Here is a 22,613-nt window from a genome sequence, read left to right on the forward strand (position 1 = left end):
CTCTGAAGGCAGCGAACATACTTCCCCATGAGCGTAAATGGGAACAGGACCTTGGCCCACCCCCTGCAGAGGACTCATGGGAAATCATCAGGCAAAATGTAGCCCAGTCCTCAATTTCCTCCTTAGTGAAGGAAAATTCCTATAAAGTCTATGCTAGATGGTATCGGGTCCCTGCAACACTGCATAAGATTTTTCCCGGGTCATCCCCATTATGCTGGCGCGGATGTGGCCAGACTGGAGACTTTAAGCACATCTGGTGGTCTTGCCCCAAAATATGCGCGTTTTGGGCACAGGTGGAAACCCTCATCGGTTCCATTTTCCACTCGCAAGTAGTATTGGGCCCCTGGTCGGCCCTCCTGGGTCTACCTCTGCCCAACTTTGACACCCAGGCGAGTAGCCTGGTACTCCAAATTCTACACGCCGCTAGATGTGATAGCTAAAATTTGGAAAAAAAACATCCCCCCCCCTAGGAGCATGTTGATAGCCAAAATATGGCATATTTCCATGATGGAGAAAATCACGGCCTCCTTACGGGACAGGTCAGAGAAATATAGGAGGATATGGGATCCTTGGTTCACCTATACTACGCCCTCTAATGCCGGAGTGTGATACCCTCCGTCATATGGTTCTCAATAAGCAAACGAAGTAATATACTGTCCACAGTTATAAATTTGGTAAAGAGTGCAGTTAGGAGGTGCTACCTCCCTTGACATGGTTCTACCTTGTATGTACGTTACTATGATGATCCCCCACTCTCTCCCACCCCCCCGTCCCCTTTCCCCCTCTCTCTCTTATTCTCTTCTTTTCTCCTTCTATCCTTCTCTTTATTTTTAAGTTTAAACACAAAAAAATTGTTGGCGATATATATATATATATATATATATATATATATATATATATATATATATATATATGGTAGTGATGATGTATTTCCCTGTTGATACTACATTTGGTTATTCCCCACGGGATAACGTGTATGTAATTTTGAATATCTCATTTGGAGTCATCATCTCCTGTTTGTCTTGTACCAGCATATTCGACTTCTCTTCAATAAAAATATATTTAAAAAAAAAACAAAAAAAAAAAACAGGACAACATTATTAAATAATAAATTTTCTATATGTAATGGCTTTATGGTGCCGCTATAATAGAGCCCCAGACTGGATTTAGACACTACAAAAGTGTTGTGGGGGAGGGAGGGTGACAATGTTGGTGGGCTGTTATCATATCGGAAGTATGCATTCAGGATCCTGGCTGTCGGGATCCCAGCAGCCGTAATACCGATGCCGGAATCCTGACAGCAGCCACAATACCAACGCTGGCATCCAGTGGTGATCAGGATCCTGGCAACGATATAGCAACAGTCAGGATCCTGAAGGGAAGTATGCACTGCCGCCACTGGTTTAGCGTGCGGGTGGGAAGGGGGGGTTAGGATATGGTGTTGGGGAGGGTTAGGCTGCAGAGGGGGGGGGGGGTATAAGTGTTAGGCACTAAGGGGGTGGGTTAGGTTTAGGCTGCGGGAAACGTAGGGTTAGGGGTGGGAGGTTAGGGTACCCTCTGCACTCGTCACTCTTGTCGGCTTTGCTGCGATCGGGATGCTGGTGTCGGTATACTAAATGCCAACATCCTGACGACGACTTCGGACACTTGGTACAACCAATGGATTTGAGTCATGCTGCCTGTAATTTATGTGCTGACTGATCAACTTCAGTGACACTCACTGTGCTGGCTGCCTTTACAGTAACCAGCGGCAACCAGCAGTAACCAACAGCAACCAGCAGTAACCAACAAAGGCAGCCAGAACAGTGAGTGTCACTGAAGTTGATCAGTCAGCACATAAATTACAGGCAGCATGACTCGAATCCAGTGGTTGTATCAAGGGTCCTGTATGCTGCACAGCCCAGCAGCACTGTCACCCTCTCGCCTTACCCCCACTCCATACCCGTTTGCAGGCGCCATGCAGCCCCATCTCCGCCATCCCACCGATATGAGCAGCCCCCCAGCCGCCACTGCAAGTCCAGCTCACCCCTCCGCACAGCAAGCACAGTCCCCGGTCACCGGCGTTCAACATCCCCGCAGCACAGTGTGTAGCGCGCCGCAGAGCCGTCCTCACTGTCTGTCCGGCTCCCGTGAAGCTCCAGCGGGTGATCGGCGGGGGGGCGTCCTCACTGTCTGTCCGGCTCCCGTGAAGCTCCATCGGGTGATCGGCGGGGGGCGTCCTCACTCTGTCCGGCTCCGTGAAGCTCCAGCGGGTGATCGGCGGGGGGGGGGGGGGGGGGGGGCGTCCTCACTCTGTCCGGCTCCCTTGATGCTCCAGCGGGTGATCGGGGGGGGCTATAGCGCGTATTTTGCGATCACTGTATATATACACACACACATATATCATTCTTGCCTACCTGACCCTCTCCATGAGGGAGAAAATGCTCTGTTCCTGGACTTTCCTGGTAATGTATGATTGCCATCACCTGTGGTGAGCTAGGTAATTGATAAGAAAGGTGTTTCACCACAGGTGATGGCAATCATACATTACCAGGAAAGTCTAGGAATAGAGCATTTTCTCCCTCATGGAGAGGGTCAGGTAGGCAAGTATGACATATATATATATATATATATATATATATATATACATACACATACACACACACACACATACACAAATATATATATATATATATATATATATATATATATATATATATATATATATATATAAAATAAGATTTTACTCACCGGTAAATCTATTTCTCATAGTCCGTAGTGGATGCTGTGAACTCCGTAAGGACCATGGGGAATAGACGGCTCCGTAGGAGACTGGGCACATCTAAAGAAAGATTTAAGACTACCTGGTGTGCACTGGCTCCTCCCCCTATGACCCTCCTCCAGACCTCAGTTAGGACACTGTGCCCGGAAGAGCTGACACAATAAGGAAGGATTTTGAATCCCGGGTAAGACTCATACCAGCCACACCAATCACACCATATAACCCGTGATATGAACCCCGGTTAACAGTATGATAACAACGGAGCCTCTGAACAGATGGCTCGCAATAACAACCCGATTTGTGTAACATTAACTGTTTACAAGTATTGCAGACAATCCGCACTTGGGATGGGCGCCCAGCATCCACTACGGACTACGAGAAATAGATTTACCGGTGAGTAAAATCTTATTTTCTCTGACGTCCTAGAGGATGCTGGGAACTCCGTAAGGACCACGGGGATTATACCAAAGCTCCCAAACGGGCGGGAAAGTGCGGATGACTCTGCAGCACCGAATGAGAGAACTCAAGGTCCTCCTCAGCCAGGGTATCAAATTTGTAGAATTTTGCAAACGTGTTTGACCCTGACCAAGTAGCAGCTCGGCAAAGTTGTAACGCCGAGACCCCTCGGGCAGCCGCCCAAGATGAGTCCCCCTTCCTTGTGGAATAGGCTTTTACAGATTTAGGCTGCGGTAGTCCCACCGCAGAATGCGCCAGCTGAATAGTGCTACAAATCCAGCAAGCAATAGTCTGCTTAGAAGCAGGAGCACCCAGCTTGTTGGGTGCATACAGGATAAACAGAGAGTCAGTTTTCCTGACTCCAGCCGTCCTGGAAACATACATTTTCAAGGCCCTGACTACGTCCAGTAACTTGGAATCCTCCAAGTCCCTAGTAGCCGCAGGCACCACAATAGGTTGGCTCAAGTGAAAAGCTGATACCACCTTCGGGAGAAAGTGATGACGAGTCCTCAACTCTGCCCTATCAATATGGAAAGTCAGGTAAGGGCTTTTACATGACAAAGCCGCCAATTCTGACACACGCCTGGCCGAAGCCAAGGCCAATAACATGACCACTTTCCACGTGAGATATTTTTAAATCCACGGTTTTAAGTGGCTCAAACCAATGCGATTTTAGGAAACTCAACACCACGTTGAGATCCCAAGGTGCCACTGGGGGGCACAAAAGGAGCTGAATATGCATCTTCATCGAGCAGCCGACCCCGTTCCTGCCTCAGTTCCTGGAGAGATTGGCGTCGGTAAACTACCCGCGGAATCGGCTGTCTCTCTACATCCATAACAGCGAAGTCTACCACGAGAAGCACATCCAGAGCTTCTGGGAAAGCCACAAAGACAAGTTTCCGAGCGTGAAGATTGTGTGAACAACGTCTGAACTTCAGGCAGTGAAGCCAGTTCTTTCTGGAAGAAAATCGACAGAGCCGAAACCTGGACCTTAATTGACCCCAATTTGAGGCCCAATGTCACCCCTGCTTGCAGGAAATGCAGGAATCGACCCAGTTGAAATTCCTCTGTAGGGGTCTTCCTGGCCTCACACCAAGCAACATATTACTGCCAAGCGGTGATAATGTTTTGCAGTGACATCCTTCCTGGCTTTGATCAGGGAAGGAATGACTTCCTCCGGAATGCCTTTTTCTTATTATCCTCAGTACCTTGGGTATAAGAGGAAGGGGAGGGAACACATGAACCGACTGGTACACCCACGGTGTTACTAGAGCGTCCACAGCGATCGCCTGAGGGTCCCTTGACCTGGCGCAATAACTTTGTAGCTTTTTGTTGAGGTGGGACGCCATCATGTCCACCTGTGATCTTTCCCAATGGTTTACCAGCATTTGGAAAACTTCTGGATGAAGTCCCCATTCTACCGGGTGGAGGTCGTGCCTGCTGAGGAAGTCTGCTTCCCAGTTGTCCACTCCCGGAATGAACACTGCTGCCAGTGCTAACACGTGATTTTCTGCCCAACGGAGAATCCTTGTGGCTTCTGCCAGTGCCCTCCTGCTTCAGGTGCCGCCCTGTCTGTTTACATGGGCGACCGCCGTGTTGCTGTCTGATTGGAACAGTACCGGCTGGTTTTTGGAGCAGGGGCCTTGCTTGGCTTAGAGCATTATAAATGGCTCTTAACTCCAGAATATTTATGTGAAGTGAAATCTCCTGATTTGACCACAGTCCTTGGAAATTTCTACCTTTTGTGGCTGCACCCCAGCCCTGAAGGCTGGCATCCGTGGTCCCCAGGACCCAGTCCTGTATTCCGAATCTGCGGCCCTCTAATAGATGAGCCCTCTGCAGCCACCATAGCAGCGACACCCTGGTCCTTGCCGACCGGGTTATCTGCTGCTGCATCTGGAGATGGGATCCGGACCATTTCTCCAGCAGGTCCCACTGGAAAGTCCTTGCTTGGAACCTTCCGAATGGATTTGCTTTGTACGAAGCTACCATTTTTCCCAGGACTCGTGTGCATTGATGTACCGACACCTGTCCTGGCTTTAGGAGGTTTCTGACTAGAGATGACAACTCCTCTGCTTTTTCCACTTGGAAGAAACACTTTTTTCTGGTCTGTGTCCAGAATCATTCCCTGGAACAGAAGACGTGTCGTCGGGACCAGCTGTGACTTTGGAATATTGAGAATCCAGCCGTGCTGTTGCAGCACTTCCCGAGAAAGTGCTACCCCCACTACCAACTGTTCCTTGGACCTCGCCTTTATCATGAGATCGTCCAAGTACGGGATAATTAAAACTCCCTTCTTGCGAAGGAGTATCATCATTTTGGCCATTACCTTGGTAAAGACCCTCAGTGCCGTGGATAACCCAAACGGCAGTGTTTGGAACTGATAGTGACAGTTCTGTACCACAAATCTGAGGTACTCCTGGTGAGGAGTGTAAATGGGGACATGCAGGTACGCATCCTTGATGTCCAGGGAGACCCTGTAATCCCCCTTGTCCAGGCTCGCAATAACCGCCCTGAGCAATTCCATCTTGAACTTGAATCTTTTAATATAAGTTCAAGGATTTTAAATTTAAGATGGGTTTCACCGAACCGTCCGGTTTCGGTACCACAAACATTGTGGAATAGTAACCCCTTCCTTGCTGAAGGAGGGGTACCTTGATAATCACTTGTTGTGAATATAGTTTTTTGAATAGCCACCAACACTGCCTCCCGGGCAGAGGGAGTTGCCGGTAAGCAGATTTTAGGAAACGGCGGGGGGGAGAACGTCTTAAAATCCAGCCTGTACCCCTGAGATACTACTTGAAGGACCCAGGGATCCATGTGAGAGAGCCCACTGGGCGCTGAAATTTCTGAGACGGGCCCCCACCGTACCCGGGTCCGCCTGAGCAGTCCCAGCTTCATGCTGTGGACTTACCGGACGCAGGGGAGGACTTCTGCTCTCGGGAACTAGCTGTGTGCTGCAGATTTTTCCCTCTACCTTTGCCTCTCGGCAGAAAGGATGAGCCTCTAGCCCTCTTGCTTTTCTGGGGCCGAAAGGACTGTACCTGATAATACGGTGCTTTCTTTTGTTGTGGGGTAGCCTGTGGCAAAAAAGTAGATTTCCCAGCAGTAGCTGTGGAAACGAGGTCTGAAAGACCATCCCCAAACAGTTCCACCCCCTTATAGGGCAAACTTCCATGTGCCGAATAGAGTCGGCATCGCCTGACCATTGCCGAGTCCATAACCCCCGTCTGGCGGCAATGGACATAGCGCTTATTTTTGATGCCAGTCCGGCAAATATCCCTCTGTGCATCACGCATGTATAAGACTGCGTCTTTTATATGCTCTATTGTCAGCAAAATATTGTCCCTATCCATAGTATCAATATTATCTGACAGGGAATCTGACCACACAGCGGGAGCACTGCACATCCATGCCGAAGCAATGGCTGGTCACAATATAATGCCCGTGTGTGTGTATATAGCTTTTAGGGTAGCCTCCTGCTTTCTATCAGCAGGTTCCTTCAGGGCGGCCGTATCCGGAGACGGTAGTGCCACCTTTTTTGATAAGCGTGTAAGCGCTTTATCTACCCTAGGGGGTGTTTCCCAACGTGAAGATATAGATGTGTGTGAGTTCTGGCGCAAATAAAGCTAGCTGCCCAATCCTAACCTTCCTATGATCTGCCCAAATCCAGATCACAAAAAGATACAAGTAAAAAACAATGGGTGGAAGGAAGATCAAAGGCGCTGCTATACAGATGACGAATATAATAAAGAAAGGTGTAATATACTTGCAAACTTCGTGGTCCTTCGTTAATCTTTTTCTATTAATCCAATGATTACCAGATGTTTACATGCAATAAAAACAAAAATAAACAACAAGTGTGTAGTATTGTCTATAATGAGTTCAATTTTTGTGAGTTCTCCGATGAAACAGAACCCTATGATGTGGAGGTTTTCTTGACAGGAGATAAGGATAGTTTCTCACCACCACTTCACAAACATAGGTACACGTACCAAAACTCACTTAGAGTTAAATATCACCTTACACATAAAGGTTTCTTTCCTACTTCTGATCATGACATGTGAAGCAGGCTCTGTTCAATAAAACGTACCACACTCACGTTTTCAGCAGATGGTATTCCACACGCAGCGGTTTCTTTAAACAGATGAATAACTCTTCTCTTCCAAAAATAATTAATTTATTGGTGCATGATACAATTTAAAAAACAATTAGATAAAATCTCCTTATTCAATTACCAAAAAAAAATCCAGGATAGAACAAAATGTGTGTCAGAATGAGATGCGACAATCACAATTGAATTCCGGACTTACACTTGCGAACACAAATGTTGCGTATTACCTTGGATTGGTGTGAATATAGGAGGATTAAAAAAAGCACTGTCTGATATCACCAACGCCGTTTCGACACAAAGTCTTTTTCAAGGTGGACCTATCCTCTGGCGGGAAAGGGTACGCTGCTTAGAAATTATCAATTTCTTATCGGGGAAAGTCCACGCTTCCTCACACACCTCATTTAATTCCTCAGATGCAGGAAAAACTACTGGTAGTTTTCTCTCATCAAACATAATACCCTTTTTTGTGGTATCTGGGGTATTATCAGAAATGTGTAATACATTTTTCATTGCCTCAATCATGTAATGGGTGGACCTATTTGGAGGGTACACTAGTCTCATCGCCGTCGACACTGGAGTCGGTATCCGTGTCGATATCTGTATCTGCCATCTGAGGTAGCGGGCGTTTTAGAGCCCCCGATGACATTTGAGACGCTGGAACAGGCACAAGCTGAGTAGCCGGCTGTCCTATGTCATCAAACTTTTTGTGTAAAGAGTTGACACTTTCACGTAATTCCTTCCATAAGTCCAACCACACAGGTGTCGACCCCGCAGGGGGTGACAACACATTCACAGGCATTTGCTCCGCCTCCACATCATTTTCCTCCTCATACATGTCGACACAGCAGTACCGACACACAGCAGACACACAGGGAATGCTCTTACAGAGGACAGGACCCCACAAAGCCCTTTGGGGAGACAGAGGGAGAGTATGCCAGCACACACCAGAGCGCTATATATCACAGGGATATCACCTATAAAACGTGTTTTCCCCTTATAGCTGCATAATATATTTATACTGCGCCTAATTTGTGCCCCCTCCTCTCTTTTTTACCCTTTTCTGTAGTGCAGGACTGCAGGGGAGAGCCAGGGAGCGAACCCTCCAGCGGAGCTGTGAGGGAAAATGGCGCCAGTGTGCTGAGGGAGATGGCTCCGCCCCTTTTTCGGCTGGCTTTCTCCCGCTATTGTAAAAGTTCTGTCAGTTTGCCAGCCAAGGTGTTAATATTGCTGCTCAAGGCGCCCCCTCCCCCCCCCCCAGCGCCCTGCACCCATCAGTGACCGCAGTGTGTGCTGTGCATGAGGAGCAATGGCGCACAGCTGCAGTGCTGTGCGCTACCTTGGAGAAGACAGAAGTCTTCAGCCGCCGCTTTTCCGGACCTTCTTGCTTCTGGCTCTGTAAGGGGGACGGCGGCGCGGCTCCGGGAACGGACGACGAGGTCGGGTCCTGTGTGCGATCCCTCTGGAGCTAATGGTGTCCAGTAGCCTAAGAAGCCCAAGCTACCACCACTTAGGTAGGTTCGCTTCTTCTCCCCTTAGTCCCTCGGTGCAGTGAGCCTGTTGCCAGCAGGTCTCACTGAAAATAAAAAACCTAAAATATACTTTCTTCCTAGGAGCTCAGGAGAGCCCCTAGAGTGCATCCATCTCAGCCGGGAACAGAAATCTAACTGAGGCTTGGAGGAGGGTCATAGGGGGAGGAGCCAGTGCACACCAGATAGTCCTAAATCTTTCTTTAGATGTGCCCAGTCTCCTGCGGAGCCGTCTATTCCCCATGGTCCTTACGGAGTTTCCAGCATCCACTAGGACGTCAGAGAAATATATATATATATAGATATAGATATAGGTGTAGATATATAGGGATGGATAGATAGATAGATAGATAGATAGATAGATAGATAGATAGATAGATAGATAGATAGATAGATAGATAGAACTGCGCAGTCCTAGACCGGAGATATATATCAGAATACCCGTACAATATGGTATCCGGACTCCAGGTCGACAGCACAAAGGTTGACACACCTTAGGTCGACGCCAATTGGTCGACACACCTTAGGTCGACATGGGCAAAAGGTCGACATGGCCAAAAAGTCGACAGGAACAAGGTCAACATGGAAAAGGGTCGACATGAGTTTTTCACGATTTTTTTTCTTTTTTTGAACCTTTTCATACTTAACGATCCACGTGGACTACGATTGGAACGGTAAAGTGTGCCGAGCGAAGCGAAGGCACCATGCCCGGAGCATGGGGAGCGTGCACTAATTCGGGTTCCCGGTCACTCTACGAAGAAAACGACACCAAAAAAACATAAAAAACTCATGTCGACCTTTTTCCATGTCGATCTTGTTCCTGTCAACCTTTTGACCATGCCGACCTAAGGCGTGTCGACCAATTGGCGTCGACCTTTGTGCTGTTGACCCTGAGTCCCAGACCCTACAATATATCCTGTAAGGTATACTTTTTCTTACCTAACGCTGACTGTATAGAGACATGTAGAATACTCAAGTGTTTGTAAAGTCACAGCGCTATATACAGATGGCTTTACTAGGGAGACCTCGCCCTGCAGTCTTGGAGACCAGCCGCAGCTAAGCTCAGAGGATGGCGCCCAGCGTCTCAGTCAGGGAGTGAGAGTGTGAGGCAGCTCCAGGGCAGGAAAGTCTGCATATATGGCGCCCTGGGCCGGGGGAGGGTCTACACGTCAAGCACCACCTCCCCTATGCTGGACTTCCACCCCGGGTATTATGAGCCTTATTAAATGGGGTGTTAATACACCCGACCAGTACTCAATACGCCCTGGTGGTCTAGTGGGGTCCCTGCTCGGTAAGTGTCCACGCCAGCGTCGCAGTCCGTCTCCCTAGACTGCGACGTGAACGTGTTTTTTTTCATGACAGGTCCCATCTGTGGATCCTCTTACCTTCTCCCCGTAGCAGCTACACAAACCAGGAGAGCGTCTGCGACCGTGTGCCTAAAGCCGTAGCATCTCCACCGCAAGTACCCGGGAACAGGCCGCGGGAGTATGCGACACCGCTAGGGAGGTGATGGAGCTGCAGCTCTGAATGTCACACTGACATATCAGCACCGCGGCTTTTGAAGTCTTCTTAGAAAGCTTTTTCAAGGCTGCCAAGCGCAGCCCCCCAGTTAAGAGACCTGCTGCTGCAGGAACCAACTCAAAACTGAGCTCACAGTGCCTGGAGGCGGGGTTATAGAGGAGGCCCCAATGCATCCTGGGACAGCCTAAAGCTTTAGCCTGGTGGTGCCTCTGGATCAAGATCCACTCTACACCCTCGATGTTTCCCTGTGGAACACAATGTACCCTGCTGCAGAAATATTCAGTCCCTACAATTACATATAATATTATATTATTATTAATAATACACTATTGGCTGCTCCCCCTGTATAAAAATAATAACAGGATACCACAGATATCTCTCCCTGTATATTAAAGACAGGACATCATAGACCACTCTTCCTGTATTGTAGGACATTACTTGCCCCCCCGGATAATACTAGTAACAAGACACCCCATTCCACTCTCCCTGTATAGTAATAATAACAGGACACCAAAGGCAGCTCTCCATGTATTATAATAATAACAACAGGTCACCACATGCCGCTCCCCCTGTATAATAATCATAACAGGACACCACAGGCCGCTCCCCCTGTATAATAATCATAACAGGACACCACAAGCTGCTCCCCTGTATAATTATAACAGGAAATCACAGGCCGCTCACCTTGTATTATAATAATAATAATTATAATAATAACAGCACACTATAGGCTGCTCCCCCGTATAATATTAATAATAATAACAACAGAACACCACAGGCTGCTCTCCCTGTATAATAACAGGAGACCACATGCTGCTCCCTCTGTAAAATAACAGGCCACTGTCCCTGTATAATCATAATAACTGGACACCACAGGCTGCTCCATCTGTATAATAACGACAGGACACCACAGGCAGCTCCCCCTGTATAGGAAGACGCCATTACCTGACGGTTGATGATAGATTCAGAACCAATCATTACCTGACCTCGACCGACAGTGAGAGGCTGCAGCAATCGATGATCACCCACTTCCCGTGTGTGGAACGCACAGGCCGGAAGTAAGGTGGACCGCACGGGACGGAATTAGGGTATGATTGGCACAGGTTGCTTCATGGTTGTCTGGCCCCTCCCCTCCGACACTCAGGATACAGCACCTCTGTCTTTTATAAGTATCACCATACATGTCCTCAGTGCAGGAGGCCGGCGGCCATTTTCCTGTAGACTGATCCGGCAGCTGTAGCAGCAATAGGTTCCCTGGCCGTGTAATGACGTCAGGAGCGGCGGCCATTTTCCCCTGGTCTGAGCTCCGCCTTCCTTCTATCATTCCCACAAGGCAGCAGGAGCAGAGAGCAGCCATTGCTGTGTCTGGCAGCAGGCAATGATATTATTATTATTATTCTATAGGCTGAGCAGCTCTGGTGTCAGGTTGCTGTACTACAGGGGGAGCGGCCTATGTTGTCCAATTATACAGGGGGGCAGCATGTGACATACTACTTTACAGATGGAGAGGCTTGCGGTGTCCAACTATACAGGGGGAGTGGCCTGTGACATCCTATTATACAACTGGAGCGACCTGTGTTGTCCTATTATACAGGGGGGAGAAACCTGTGGCATTCTGCTGTACAAGAGGAGAGGCCGGTGGTGTCTTGTTATTATTATACAGGGTGAGCGGCGTGTATTGTCTTTCTATACAAAAGAATCGTCCTGTGTTGTTATAATGTAACCCCCTCTTACCACCTATGGGTAATTAATACATAAGTACCTCCATCCAAGCTGTAATTAGTCCATGGGCGTTGCTTGGGTAAGCCCGATTCTGTAGATAATCTAATATTCTCCTACATGTAGGTGTGTAATATTCATATTTAACACCCTCATATACAGTATGCTTTAAATATAAATTATATTAGGTTGGTATACCATTAAACCTGACTTCTCTCTCTCCCTCCAAGAATACACATGCATGTTTAGTCCGCAGGTAAGTATACTGAAAGTAATATACATAAATATATATAAAGGTTGTCTAGGCACACACTAGCCACAATTGGTACAATATGTAACTTGTATGGAAACTTACATTACTATAGTAAATACGATCTCTAGTGCATGTAATACTAACGCTATAAATAAGCCTGGGTACCCAGTGTGTTTTAGTTCCCCGCAGTGTCGTTGGTGCACAGTTGGGGCTTTTATATTGACATCCAATATATTTGTCCCGGTCGCTATAAATTGAATCACTTCTCCTTGAGTAAAGGGTGATTACTACTCTTACAGTAATATTCTCCTTCCATTGACTCATCTGGTAACAATATGCCTGTAGCTTGTAATTCTTTAAAGCTTAAAGATGTAGTGATTATTGTCTCAGAAATCAGGGTCAGTTCTCTTGGGTGTGGTATTGAAAGTCGACAGTAACTAGGTCGACAATGTCTAGGTCGACCACTATTGGTCGACAGTAACTAGGTCGACAGGGTCAAAAGGTCGACATGTTCTAGGTCGACAGGTCAAAAGGTCGACATGAGTTTTTAATGTTATTTTGGTGTTGTTTTCTTCGTAGAGTGACCGGGAACCTCAATTAGTGAACCACGTCCCCTCGCAAGGCTCGCTTCGCTCACCATGCTTCGGGCATGGTGCCTTCGCTCCGCTACCGCTTCGCTCGGCACAGATTACAGTTCCAATCGTAGTCCACGTGGATCGTTAAGTATGAAAAGGTTAAAAAAAAGAAAAAAATTGTGAAAAACTAATGTCGACCTTTTGACCTGTCGACCTAGACCATGTCGACCTTTTAACCCTGTCGACCTTTTGACCCTGTCGACCTAGTTACTGTCGACCAATAGTGGTCGACCTAGACATTGTCAACCTTGTTACTGTCGACTTTCAATCCGGATCCCAATCTCTTCGTATTAAACATAACTCTCCGATCTGATATCAGTGGTAGCTTTCAGTAGTAATGATATCCTTGTGGTTCTCACTGCAAAATGCTACAACAATTTCTCCATAACTGGGATGGAACTCTAGCCATAAGTCTCTTATGGGATGTAGTTAGTCTACCGCCGGTCGGGATCTTAAGGACTTAATGTTAGGATATGGTGTGCTCTGTGCCTGTCTCCTTCTGTGTATTAGTCTATGGGTGCATCCCCTAGTGTTAGAGCTCTAGTGCCAGGAGTCACTTGGAGGCGGAGTCATATGATGTAAGTTCCTGTTCCTCCATGTCAGGGAGAGTGTGACACACAGAGAGACTGAGAGACAGAGTCCTGTGTGTACAAGTGTGCAGAGCTGAGACTGGGAGCAGATATCAGCTACAGAGACTCAGTGTTCCAGTGCATGCATCATCTTCTCTGCAGTGGGAGTCAGACTGCACGGCTGTGCAGTCCTCCATGCTTCACCACCACAGACACCTCCTGATAAGTACCACTATCTAATGCTGTTACCTTGTGTGATATCTGGGCTCCTGATTACCGCTATCAGTGTTACATCTGGGTCACCTGTGTACACTAAATAAACCTGCATTACTGTTTAAGTCTTCAAGTGTGTGGACTGACGTCACTGCACCAGATAGCCCAGTACACTCTGCCAACACTTAACGTGTTGTAATGTAACCAAATGCTTTAGAAAAACAATTCTAATTCACAAATCCTCTACTACAGTCTGTGATAATTAGAAGCTAACTGCAATTATATCAATATCTATAGTTCTAGTGCTATGCACTAATGCAGTTGCCGATATCTTCCTATCTGAATGCGGCACAGGCAGGGTTATGTGCTGCCACCACTACCGCACTGTTAAGGGTTATGGCTATTAGCCGAGTCCAGTGGTTCCCAAACCTTTTTTTAATCATGGCGCCCTTGAGTATCCGGCACACAGCACACAATTTGAGAACCACTGGCCTAGTATCTGTGTCATTGCTGAGCCTTGTAGCTTAGAGAGACAACCACTATCAAGCCATGCCGCATGTGGCCAGTAGGTGGCGTTGGTTTGCTAAGCATTAAGTGTAGCAGCTATAGAATGAACTTCATCTACTCATGGAGGTTGGCAGGAAGACAGAATATATGTATATGCAGAATGGCTGACCTTGCTTGGGATATGAAGTAGTGCCAGTCTTATCCCTAGACTCTAGTTACCAGTGAGGGGTGCAGTGTGCTTGCTTAGGTCTCACCCTCCAGCTTTTCATTCTGTTTCAGCTGCTCATGCTGATGTGGCCTGTAGCCACTCCCCCCGACTCCGCTCTGCACTCTCCTATTGGTGGCCAGTGGTTGCTCTCTCTCAGTCCTGTCACTGAAGTCGGCTCTTCCAACAGCAACTCCTGCTCCCTGCTTTCACTGCAGACACATGGCTGTCATTACTGGGATACTCTCTGCCACATCTGTCCTCATGTCACCTCTGCTTAGGAAGCCGGTACCAGCACCCATCCTGGCACCACTATATATATATATATATATATATATCCTATGATGTCTGTCAGGAATCGACTCACCGCTGTTATGTCTGTCCGCCGGTGCGGACTCCGTCCGGGGTCACTGCATGTCGATGTTGTCTGTCGCCCTGCTCTTGGATGTCATCTCAGGCCTGGGAGCGCGGCTGGAGTCAACGGGCGTGTGAGCGCGCCGCGTCCCTGCCGGGCCGCGGCATGGGCGCCGCCATCACAGTATTCTCCAATGTAAGTGCGGCAGCCAATCCGAAGCTTGGCCGCACCCCCTTGTCTCACTCCAGCCAATACCTGCCGGTCAGGGGGTATATCAGGAGCTGCAGGGTGAGTCAGTGGTTGTCCTGAACTTTGTGTCACTCCTGCGACCCGTGTGTCTGGACCTGCTCTCCTGTTCCTCCGTGTTCCTGGATATTCTCCTGGTCCTCCGTGTTCCTGGATATTCTCCTGATCCTCCGTGTTCCTGGATATTCTCCTGTACCTCTGTTACCTCCGTGGAACTACAAGCACCAGCACTACAGCAATACCTCTGGCTTCACCTCCATCATCTGCAGTGTGCTCCAGCCTTCATCAGTAGAGACTCTCTCTCCAGGTGCATTCCGTCATCTCACCTGTGATTCAGCCTGCAGGCTGCCTGTGCATTTCCAACAGCACAGTGGACATTTAACATCACGTCTCCTGCTCTGCTACCAGGTTTGCTACCATTATTTCCACCTCTGCTGGCTCCACATTTTAACTATTCCGGTTCATATCTGCATACCATACTCTACCATAGACTTTCAGCTCCCAAGCTGTATTCCTATCATTGCCATTACCATTGCCATTACCATTGCATTTCATTTGTTTATTTTCTGCTGCATTATTATCTGGACTTTTCGTTGTTAATAAAACTACATTGTGCACATGCGCAGAAATCCAATCCTGCCTCCTCACTTCATTCCTCCTACCTCCACTGACCCACTAGCGCCCCCTCCGGGGACACAAACTAAACCGACTCTGACAGTAAGTTCAGGAACGATGGACTCGGACGGTGGTCAGAGTGTGGGGTCAGGGGCCTTACAAAATCTGGTCTCCCGTTTGGATGGACAAGAGGCTGTGCAGCAGCAGATATTCCAGTTTCTGCAAGGGATGTCCTCCCGGATTGATACGTTACAACAATCTCTGCTAAGTGTGCCTGCACCTCCAGTTCCTGTTACCCCTGCACATGCAAGTGTTGGGGGTTCTTCTTCTCCGGCTGCATCTACTTCAGTGTCTCGCTTGCACCTGCCTGTGCCTAGCAGGTATGATGGCAGTCCGAAGTTATGTTGTGGGTTCCTCAACCAATGTGAAGTCCAGTTTGAACTTTTACCTCACAATTTTCCCACGCCAAGATCCAAGGTTGCTTATATCATTTCACTGCTCTCTGGATCAGCCCTGAGTTGGGTGTCTCCTCTGTGGGAACGTGCTGACCCGTTCATGAACAACTATGCCGAGTTTGTGTCCATCTTTAGACGCATCTTTGATGAACCGGGTCGTGCAACATCAGCCTCCGCTGATCTTCTCCAGCTCCGTCAAGGGACTCGCAGTATGGGCCAATACGTCATCCAGTTCCAGACGTTAGCCGCAGAGATTCAGTGGAATAACCAAGCCTTGGTAGCAGCCTTCTGGCATGGACTCTCGGAACGGATTAAAGATGAGCCGGCAACCCGTGATATCCCTGAGCAATTACCGGAGTTAATCTCCCTATGTATCAAGTTGGACTCTCGCATCCGCGAACGCAATAGTGAGCGTGCTCGTGCTGAGTGTCGCAAACCAAGAATGGTACCTCCTGTACAGTTTCAGCCTCCACCTTCTGATGAGCCTATGCAAATTAATAGGTCCCGCTTAACTTCTGAGGAGCGGTCAAGGAGACTTCGTGAGAGACTGTGTCTTTATTGTGCGGCAGTAGGTCACCAAATTAATTCTTGTCTAGTGCGTTCGGGAAACGCCAGATCCTGACTTGTAAGGGAGGAGTCAAGTTGGGATCTTTCAGGCAAGCTCCTTCAACCCAAGATCTCATTCTTCCTGTGACCTTAGAGACGGTGGCTGGACTCCAATCTGCAACTGCGTTGGTAGACTGTGGTGCAGCGGGGAATTTCATCACTCAAGCTGCGGTAGACAAGTTTCATCTGCCGGTCTATGAACTTCCATGTCCAGTCTACATCACGGCAGTAGATGGTAGTCGTATTTCTAAGGGGTATATCACTCAACAAACGAGGCCAGTGATACTGGGGGTTGGGTTCCTGCATTCTGAGTTAATAAAGTTTTTAGTTATTCCTCAGGCAACTCAGGAGATTGTGTTAGGTATGCCCTGGCTCCAGCTACATAACCCGCAGATTGATTGGGCTACGTTACAACTAGCCGCTTGGGGTTCACATTGCCGTCAGTCTTGTTTAGCCCAAGTTGTTCCTGTAAAGTCTTCTGAAATTAAGACCCAGTCTACTATTCCTATGGCCTACCAAGATTTCTCGGACGTCTTCAGTGAAAAGGCCGCTGATGTCCTGCCGCCCCATAGAGAGTGGGATTGCCCCATCGACCTCATTCCTGGCAAGAAACCACCTAGGGGGCGCACCTACCCGTTATCTGTTCCTGAAACCGAGGCGATGAGCGAATACATCAAAGAAAACCTACAGAAAGGATTCATCCGTCCCTCATCTTCACCTGCTGGGGCGGGTTTCTTTTTTGTTAAAAAAAAAGATGGAGGACTACGTCCATGCATTGACTACCGGGGACTTAATGATATTACCAGTAAGAACAGCTACCCGTTACCTCTTATTACCGAGTTATTTGATAGAGTCAAAGGAGCCCGCATCTTCACCAAGTTAGATCTCCGCGGTGCCTATAATCTCATCAGAATCCGCAGCGGTGATGAATGGAAGACGGCTTTCAATACTCGGGATGGCCATTACGAGTACCTGGTAATGCCATTCGGGTTGAGCAATGCCCCAGCAGTGTTCCAGCACTTTGTTAACGAAATCTTCCGTGATGTTCTGTACAAATATCTCGTAGTTTACCTGGACGATATCCTCATCTTCTCTCAAGACCTCTCTTCTCATCGTCTCCAAGTCCGTGAAGTCCTCCGTCTTCGTGAGAACCATCTCTACGGCAAATTATCCAAGTGTATCTTTGAAGTTGCCTCCATACCCTTCCTGGGGTATATAATTTCTGGATCGGATCTCCAGATGGACCCGGCAAAATTGGAAGCTATTGCCAATTGGTCCATTCCGAATACTCTCAAGTCCATTGAACGATTCCTGGGCTTCGCCAATTATTATAGGAAATTCATCCGAGGCTTTTCAACTCTCATTGCTCCTATTACTAGCCTAACTCGAAAAGGGGCAGATCATTCCAACTGGTCAGAAGATGCCCTGGCTGCGTTTCAAAAAATCAAGATGGCTTTTATGACCGCCCCAGTTTTGTTACAGCCCGATGTTAATAAGCCATTCGAGTTGGAGGTGGATGCTTCCACAGTAGGAGTGAGAGCTGTTCTCTCTCAGATTGGAGCTGACGGGAAGATTCATCCCTGTGGATTCTTTTCCCGCAAATTTCTTCCTGCAGAAGTTAATTATTCCATCGGAGATCAAGAGCTCCTGGCGATTAAACTGGCCCTTGAGGAATGGAGGTATCTCCTGGAAGGGGCGAAGTTTCCATTTAACATCTATACGGATCATAAAAACCTGCTCTATTTGAAGGCAGCTCAGTGCCTTAATCCTCGCCAGTCCCGATGGGCTATGTTCTTCTCCCGTTTTAATTTTAAGCTCCATTTCCGCCCAGGTTCTCAGAATACCAAAGCAGATGCCTTGTCTCGATCCATGGAATCCAAGGACGAGATGTCTGATCCAGTACCACGCTCCATCCTGAATCCTGTTGCATTTGCCTCATCACAAGTTTCTCCAGCTCCGCCTCCTGGTAAGACTTTTGTTGCTCCTGAACTCCGTTCTAAGTTGCTGTCTTGGGCTCATCAGTCTAAATTTACTGGGCATCCTGGTGTCCTAAAGACTTTTAAATTTCTCTCCGAGACATACTGGTGGCCGAAGATGAAAGTCGACATCAAAGACTTTGTGGCGTCTTGTCCTAAATGTGTCCAGCACAAGACTCCTCGTCAGTCTCCAGCAGGTCAGTTACAGCCATTATCCATTCCCAGCCATCCTTGGTCACATCTGTCTATGGATTTCATCTCTGACCTTCCCTCCTCCCAAGGATTCAATACCATCTGGGTAGTGGTCGACAGATTTACCAAAATGGCTCATTTTGTTCCACTCCAAGGACTTCCTTCCGCTCCAAAACTGGCTCAAATCTTCCTACGGGAGATTTTCCGTTTACATGGACTACCCACTGAAATAATATCTGACCGTGGAGTTCAGTTTGTGGCAAGGTTTTGGAGAGCTCTCTGTTCTGCCATGCAGGTCCATCTCAAGTTCTCGTCAGCTTATCATCCTCAGACGAATGGGCAGACAGAGAGGGTAAACCAGGAGTTGGAAACTTTTCTGAGACTGTACATATCATCTTCCCAAGATGACTGGGTGGATTTGCTCCCGTGGGCTGAATTCGCTCACAATTTTCGCTACCATACAGCTACTGAAACTACTCCGTTCTTCGCTGTTTATGGGCAACATCCACGTGTTCCTGATTTTCAAGACCTTCCTAGCATCGATGTTCCTGCTGCCACTACTGTCCTCAGTCAGTTCTCGTCAATTTGGAGGAAGATTCATACTTCACTCAAAAAGGCTTCTGCCCGGTACAAGTTCTTTGCCGACCGCAAAAGACGTGCAGTTCCCAGCCTGAAACCTGGTGACAAAATTTGGCTTTCCACCCGGAACCTTCGTCTTAAAGTGCCTTCGATGAAGTTTGCACCACGCTTCATCGGTCCTTTCTCCATTGAAAGAGTTCTTAGTCCTGTGGCTTACAAGCTCAAATTACCCCCTTCCTTGCGAATTCCTAATGCTTTCCATGTCTCTCTCCTCAGACCATTAGTCCTGAATCGCTTCCAAAGAGCTCTTCCAGCTGGCCCCAGAATTCCAACTCAGCGGGGCATAGAGTTCGAGATAGAGAAGATTCTGGACTCCCGTTACCGGTATGGTCGTCTGCAATATCTCATCGACTGGGCCGGCTACGGTCCTAAGGAGAGGAGTTGGGTGAATTCTGCTGATGTCCACGCTCCCAGGTTGGTCCGTGTTTTCCACAGGTCTCATCCTTCCAAGCCACGTGGGTGTTCGGTGCCCACCCATAAGGGAGGGGGTACTGTCAGAAATCGACTCACCGCTGTTATGTCTGTCCGCCGGTGCGGACTCCGTCCGGGGTCACTGCATGTCGCTGTCGTCTGTCGCCCTGCTCTTGGATGTCATCTCAGGCCTGGGAGCGCTCCTGGAGTCAACGGGCATGTGAGCGCGCCGCGTCCCTGCCGGGCCGCGGCATGGGCGCCGCCATGACTGTATTCTCCAGTGTAAGTGCGGCAGCCAATCCGAAGCTTGGCCGCACCCCCTTGTCTCACTCCAGCCAATACCTGCCGGTCAGGGGGTATATCAGGAGCTGCAGGGTGAGTCAGTGGTTGTCCTGAACTTTGTGTCACTCCTGCGACCCGTGTGTCTGGACCTGCTCTCCTGTTCCTCCGTGTTCCTGGATATTCTCCTGGTCCTCTGTGTTCCTGGATATTCTCCAGATCCTCAGTGTTCCTGGATATTCTCCTGTACCTCTGTTACCTCCGTGGATCTACAAGCACCAGCACTACAGCAATACCTCTGGCTTCACCTCCATCATCTGCAGTGTGCTCCAGCCTTCAGCAGTAGAGACTCTCTCTCCAGGTGCATTCCGTCATCTCACCTGTGATTCAGCCTGCAGGCTGCCTGTGCATTTCCAACAGCACAGTGGACATTTAACATCACGTCTCCTGCTCTGCTACCAGGTTTGCTACCATTATTTCCACCAATGCTGGCTCCACATTTTAACTATTCCGGTTCATATCTGCATACCATACTCTACCATAGACTTTCAGCTCCCAAGCTGTATTCCTATCATTGCCATTACCATTGCCATTACCATTGCATTTCATTTGTTTATTTTCTGCTGCATTATTATCTGGACTTTTCGTTGTTAATAAAACTACATTGTGCACATGCGCAGAAATCCAATCCTGCCTCCTCACTTCATTCCTCCTACCTCCACTGACCCACTAGCGCCCCCTCCGGGGACACAAACTAAACCGACTCTGACAATGTCTTTTTTATATCTATATATTATTTATGTTAGGAAAATTATTATATTATAATTAACTATTATGTTTTTATATTTGTTGTGAAGTTGTCAATGGAGATAATATATTAACCGTTAGAATAGAAAGTAACCTATATAAGAGTACTGATTAGCGCTAATATTATTAGTATTAATAACACTAATAAGAACTGTTGGTATATAGATTTGGAGCAAAGGAACGCTGGTAGCCGCAGCCGCTGGAACGTGGATGTCTGACCAATGGAATGCAAGTCGGAAGAGGCTAAAGAGCACTACAGGTGTGCATTGTTTAAAGGCATCAATTAAAAAGCAGGGTTTAAAAGCAAATCCTGGGCAGTACAATATCCTTACTGTCTGAGGAAGCCGCTTATTACTCACAGCGAGAGGCGGGGAAACGCGTTACAGGATACCTCCTGCATACACCTGTTCCCGTGATTATCGGTACCCACGCTACATATGGGAATTCGGGACTCGGAGGTTGCATATAGTGCTGTTTTGGAATTCTTTGAACTAATATCTAATTGCGGGTATCGTCTTTTTCCAATATATTTATAAAAAGTATTTAAAGACTATGGTATGATGTGAGGTGTTTTTAATATATGGCCATATGTTTGTATTAATAAATTGTTAATTTTTGTTTTATTATATTGATGTGTCATTGTATCTAGCTGAGCAGCGTGTCTTCAGTTATATCTTTGCTGCTGTTCCCACTCCTCTGTTTCACCAACACATTTCAAATCTTTTTCAAGGATGCTTTTTACTTGCAGGTCATTCTTTAAATGGGTAAAAAAAAACTTTATTGAAAATACCAGAAATGCCCGGAACCAGGAGTAAAATTCGTCGGCGGCCTCATTTTCCTGATAATGTTGTGATATGCTTTTAAGGAAAGATAAAAGTAGATGGGAGAAATGAAGCAAAAGAATGGAAAAAAGGGAGAAGAATGATGACACTGAGGAAACATTTATTTATCTTTCACTCGTTTCCACCACCTATGGGCGTGGTGGATAGGTGGTGGAAATGAGTGAAAGATAAATAAAAATGAAAAAAAAGAAAAGTACAGAGAAAAATAAAAAAGTAAACAATATAAATAAAAATAAAGACAAAATAAAAGTAATAAAGATTAAATGAAAAATAAAATTGAAGTAATGAATGAAAAAATAAGGTAGTGAAAATATAAAAATAAAATTGAAGTTCAAAATAAATAAAGACGGAACAATATAATGAAATAAGTAAACTGAAAATTTGGTGTTGCTGAGTGTAAGTGTTAAGGTTCCATTTCTCAAATGATGTATGTGGATTGCAGTATCCTTTAGGGCAGGCATGTCCAAACTGCGGCCCTCCAGCTGTTGTGAAACTACATATCCCAGCATGACCTGACACAGTTTTGCTGTCAGAAAATGCTAAAGCTGTGTCAGGGCATGCTGGGATGTCTAGTTTCTCAACAGCTGGAGGGCCGCAGTTTGGACATGCCTGCATTAGTGGATTAAAGGAAAGTATTCGGCTTACTATCTATATTCAGGCCTTGTGTCGCCGTGAGACACACACACCTGCGATTGAGTGTGTAATGATGTT

General features: G+C 47.3%; 1 protein-coding gene and 1 long non-coding RNA gene across 3 annotated transcripts in view; one reads left to right on the plus strand and one right to left on the minus strand.

The window, feature by feature from the left end:
- The window catches only part of LOC135054547 (zinc finger protein 585A-like), an 87,532-nt gene extending 76,036 nt beyond the window's left edge, over nt 1–11,496 (minus strand). Inside the window, exon 1 of one of the 2 annotated variants that reach the window (XM_063957698.1) lies at nt 11,360–11,496. Coding sequence is in view for 1 of the 2 variants with exons in the window: in XM_063957697.1 (XP_063813767.1) it covers nt 11,324–11,356 (33 nt within the window). In the remaining variant the exon portion in view is untranslated. Of the gene's footprint in view, nt 1–11,323 lie in introns of both variants that reach the window. The other variant, XM_063957697.1, reaches the window with a different exon arrangement.
- Nucleotides 11,497–11,713: 217 nt separating this feature from the next.
- Nucleotides 11,714–21,683, plus strand: LOC135054553 (uncharacterized). The gene is made up of 2 exons (XR_010243529.1): nt 11,714–12,042; nt 21,226–21,683. It is a non-coding gene; the product is annotated as an uncharacterized LOC135054553 (long non-coding RNA).
- The last annotated feature ends 930 nt before the right edge of the window (nt 21,684–22,613 follow it).

Source organism: Pseudophryne corroboree, chromosome 3, assembly GCF_028390025.1.
Source record: "Pseudophryne corroboree isolate aPseCor3 chromosome 3, aPseCor3.hap2, whole genome shotgun sequence".
In the NCBI taxonomy this organism is placed as follows: Eukaryota; Metazoa; Chordata; class Amphibia; order Anura; family Myobatrachidae; genus Pseudophryne; species Pseudophryne corroboree.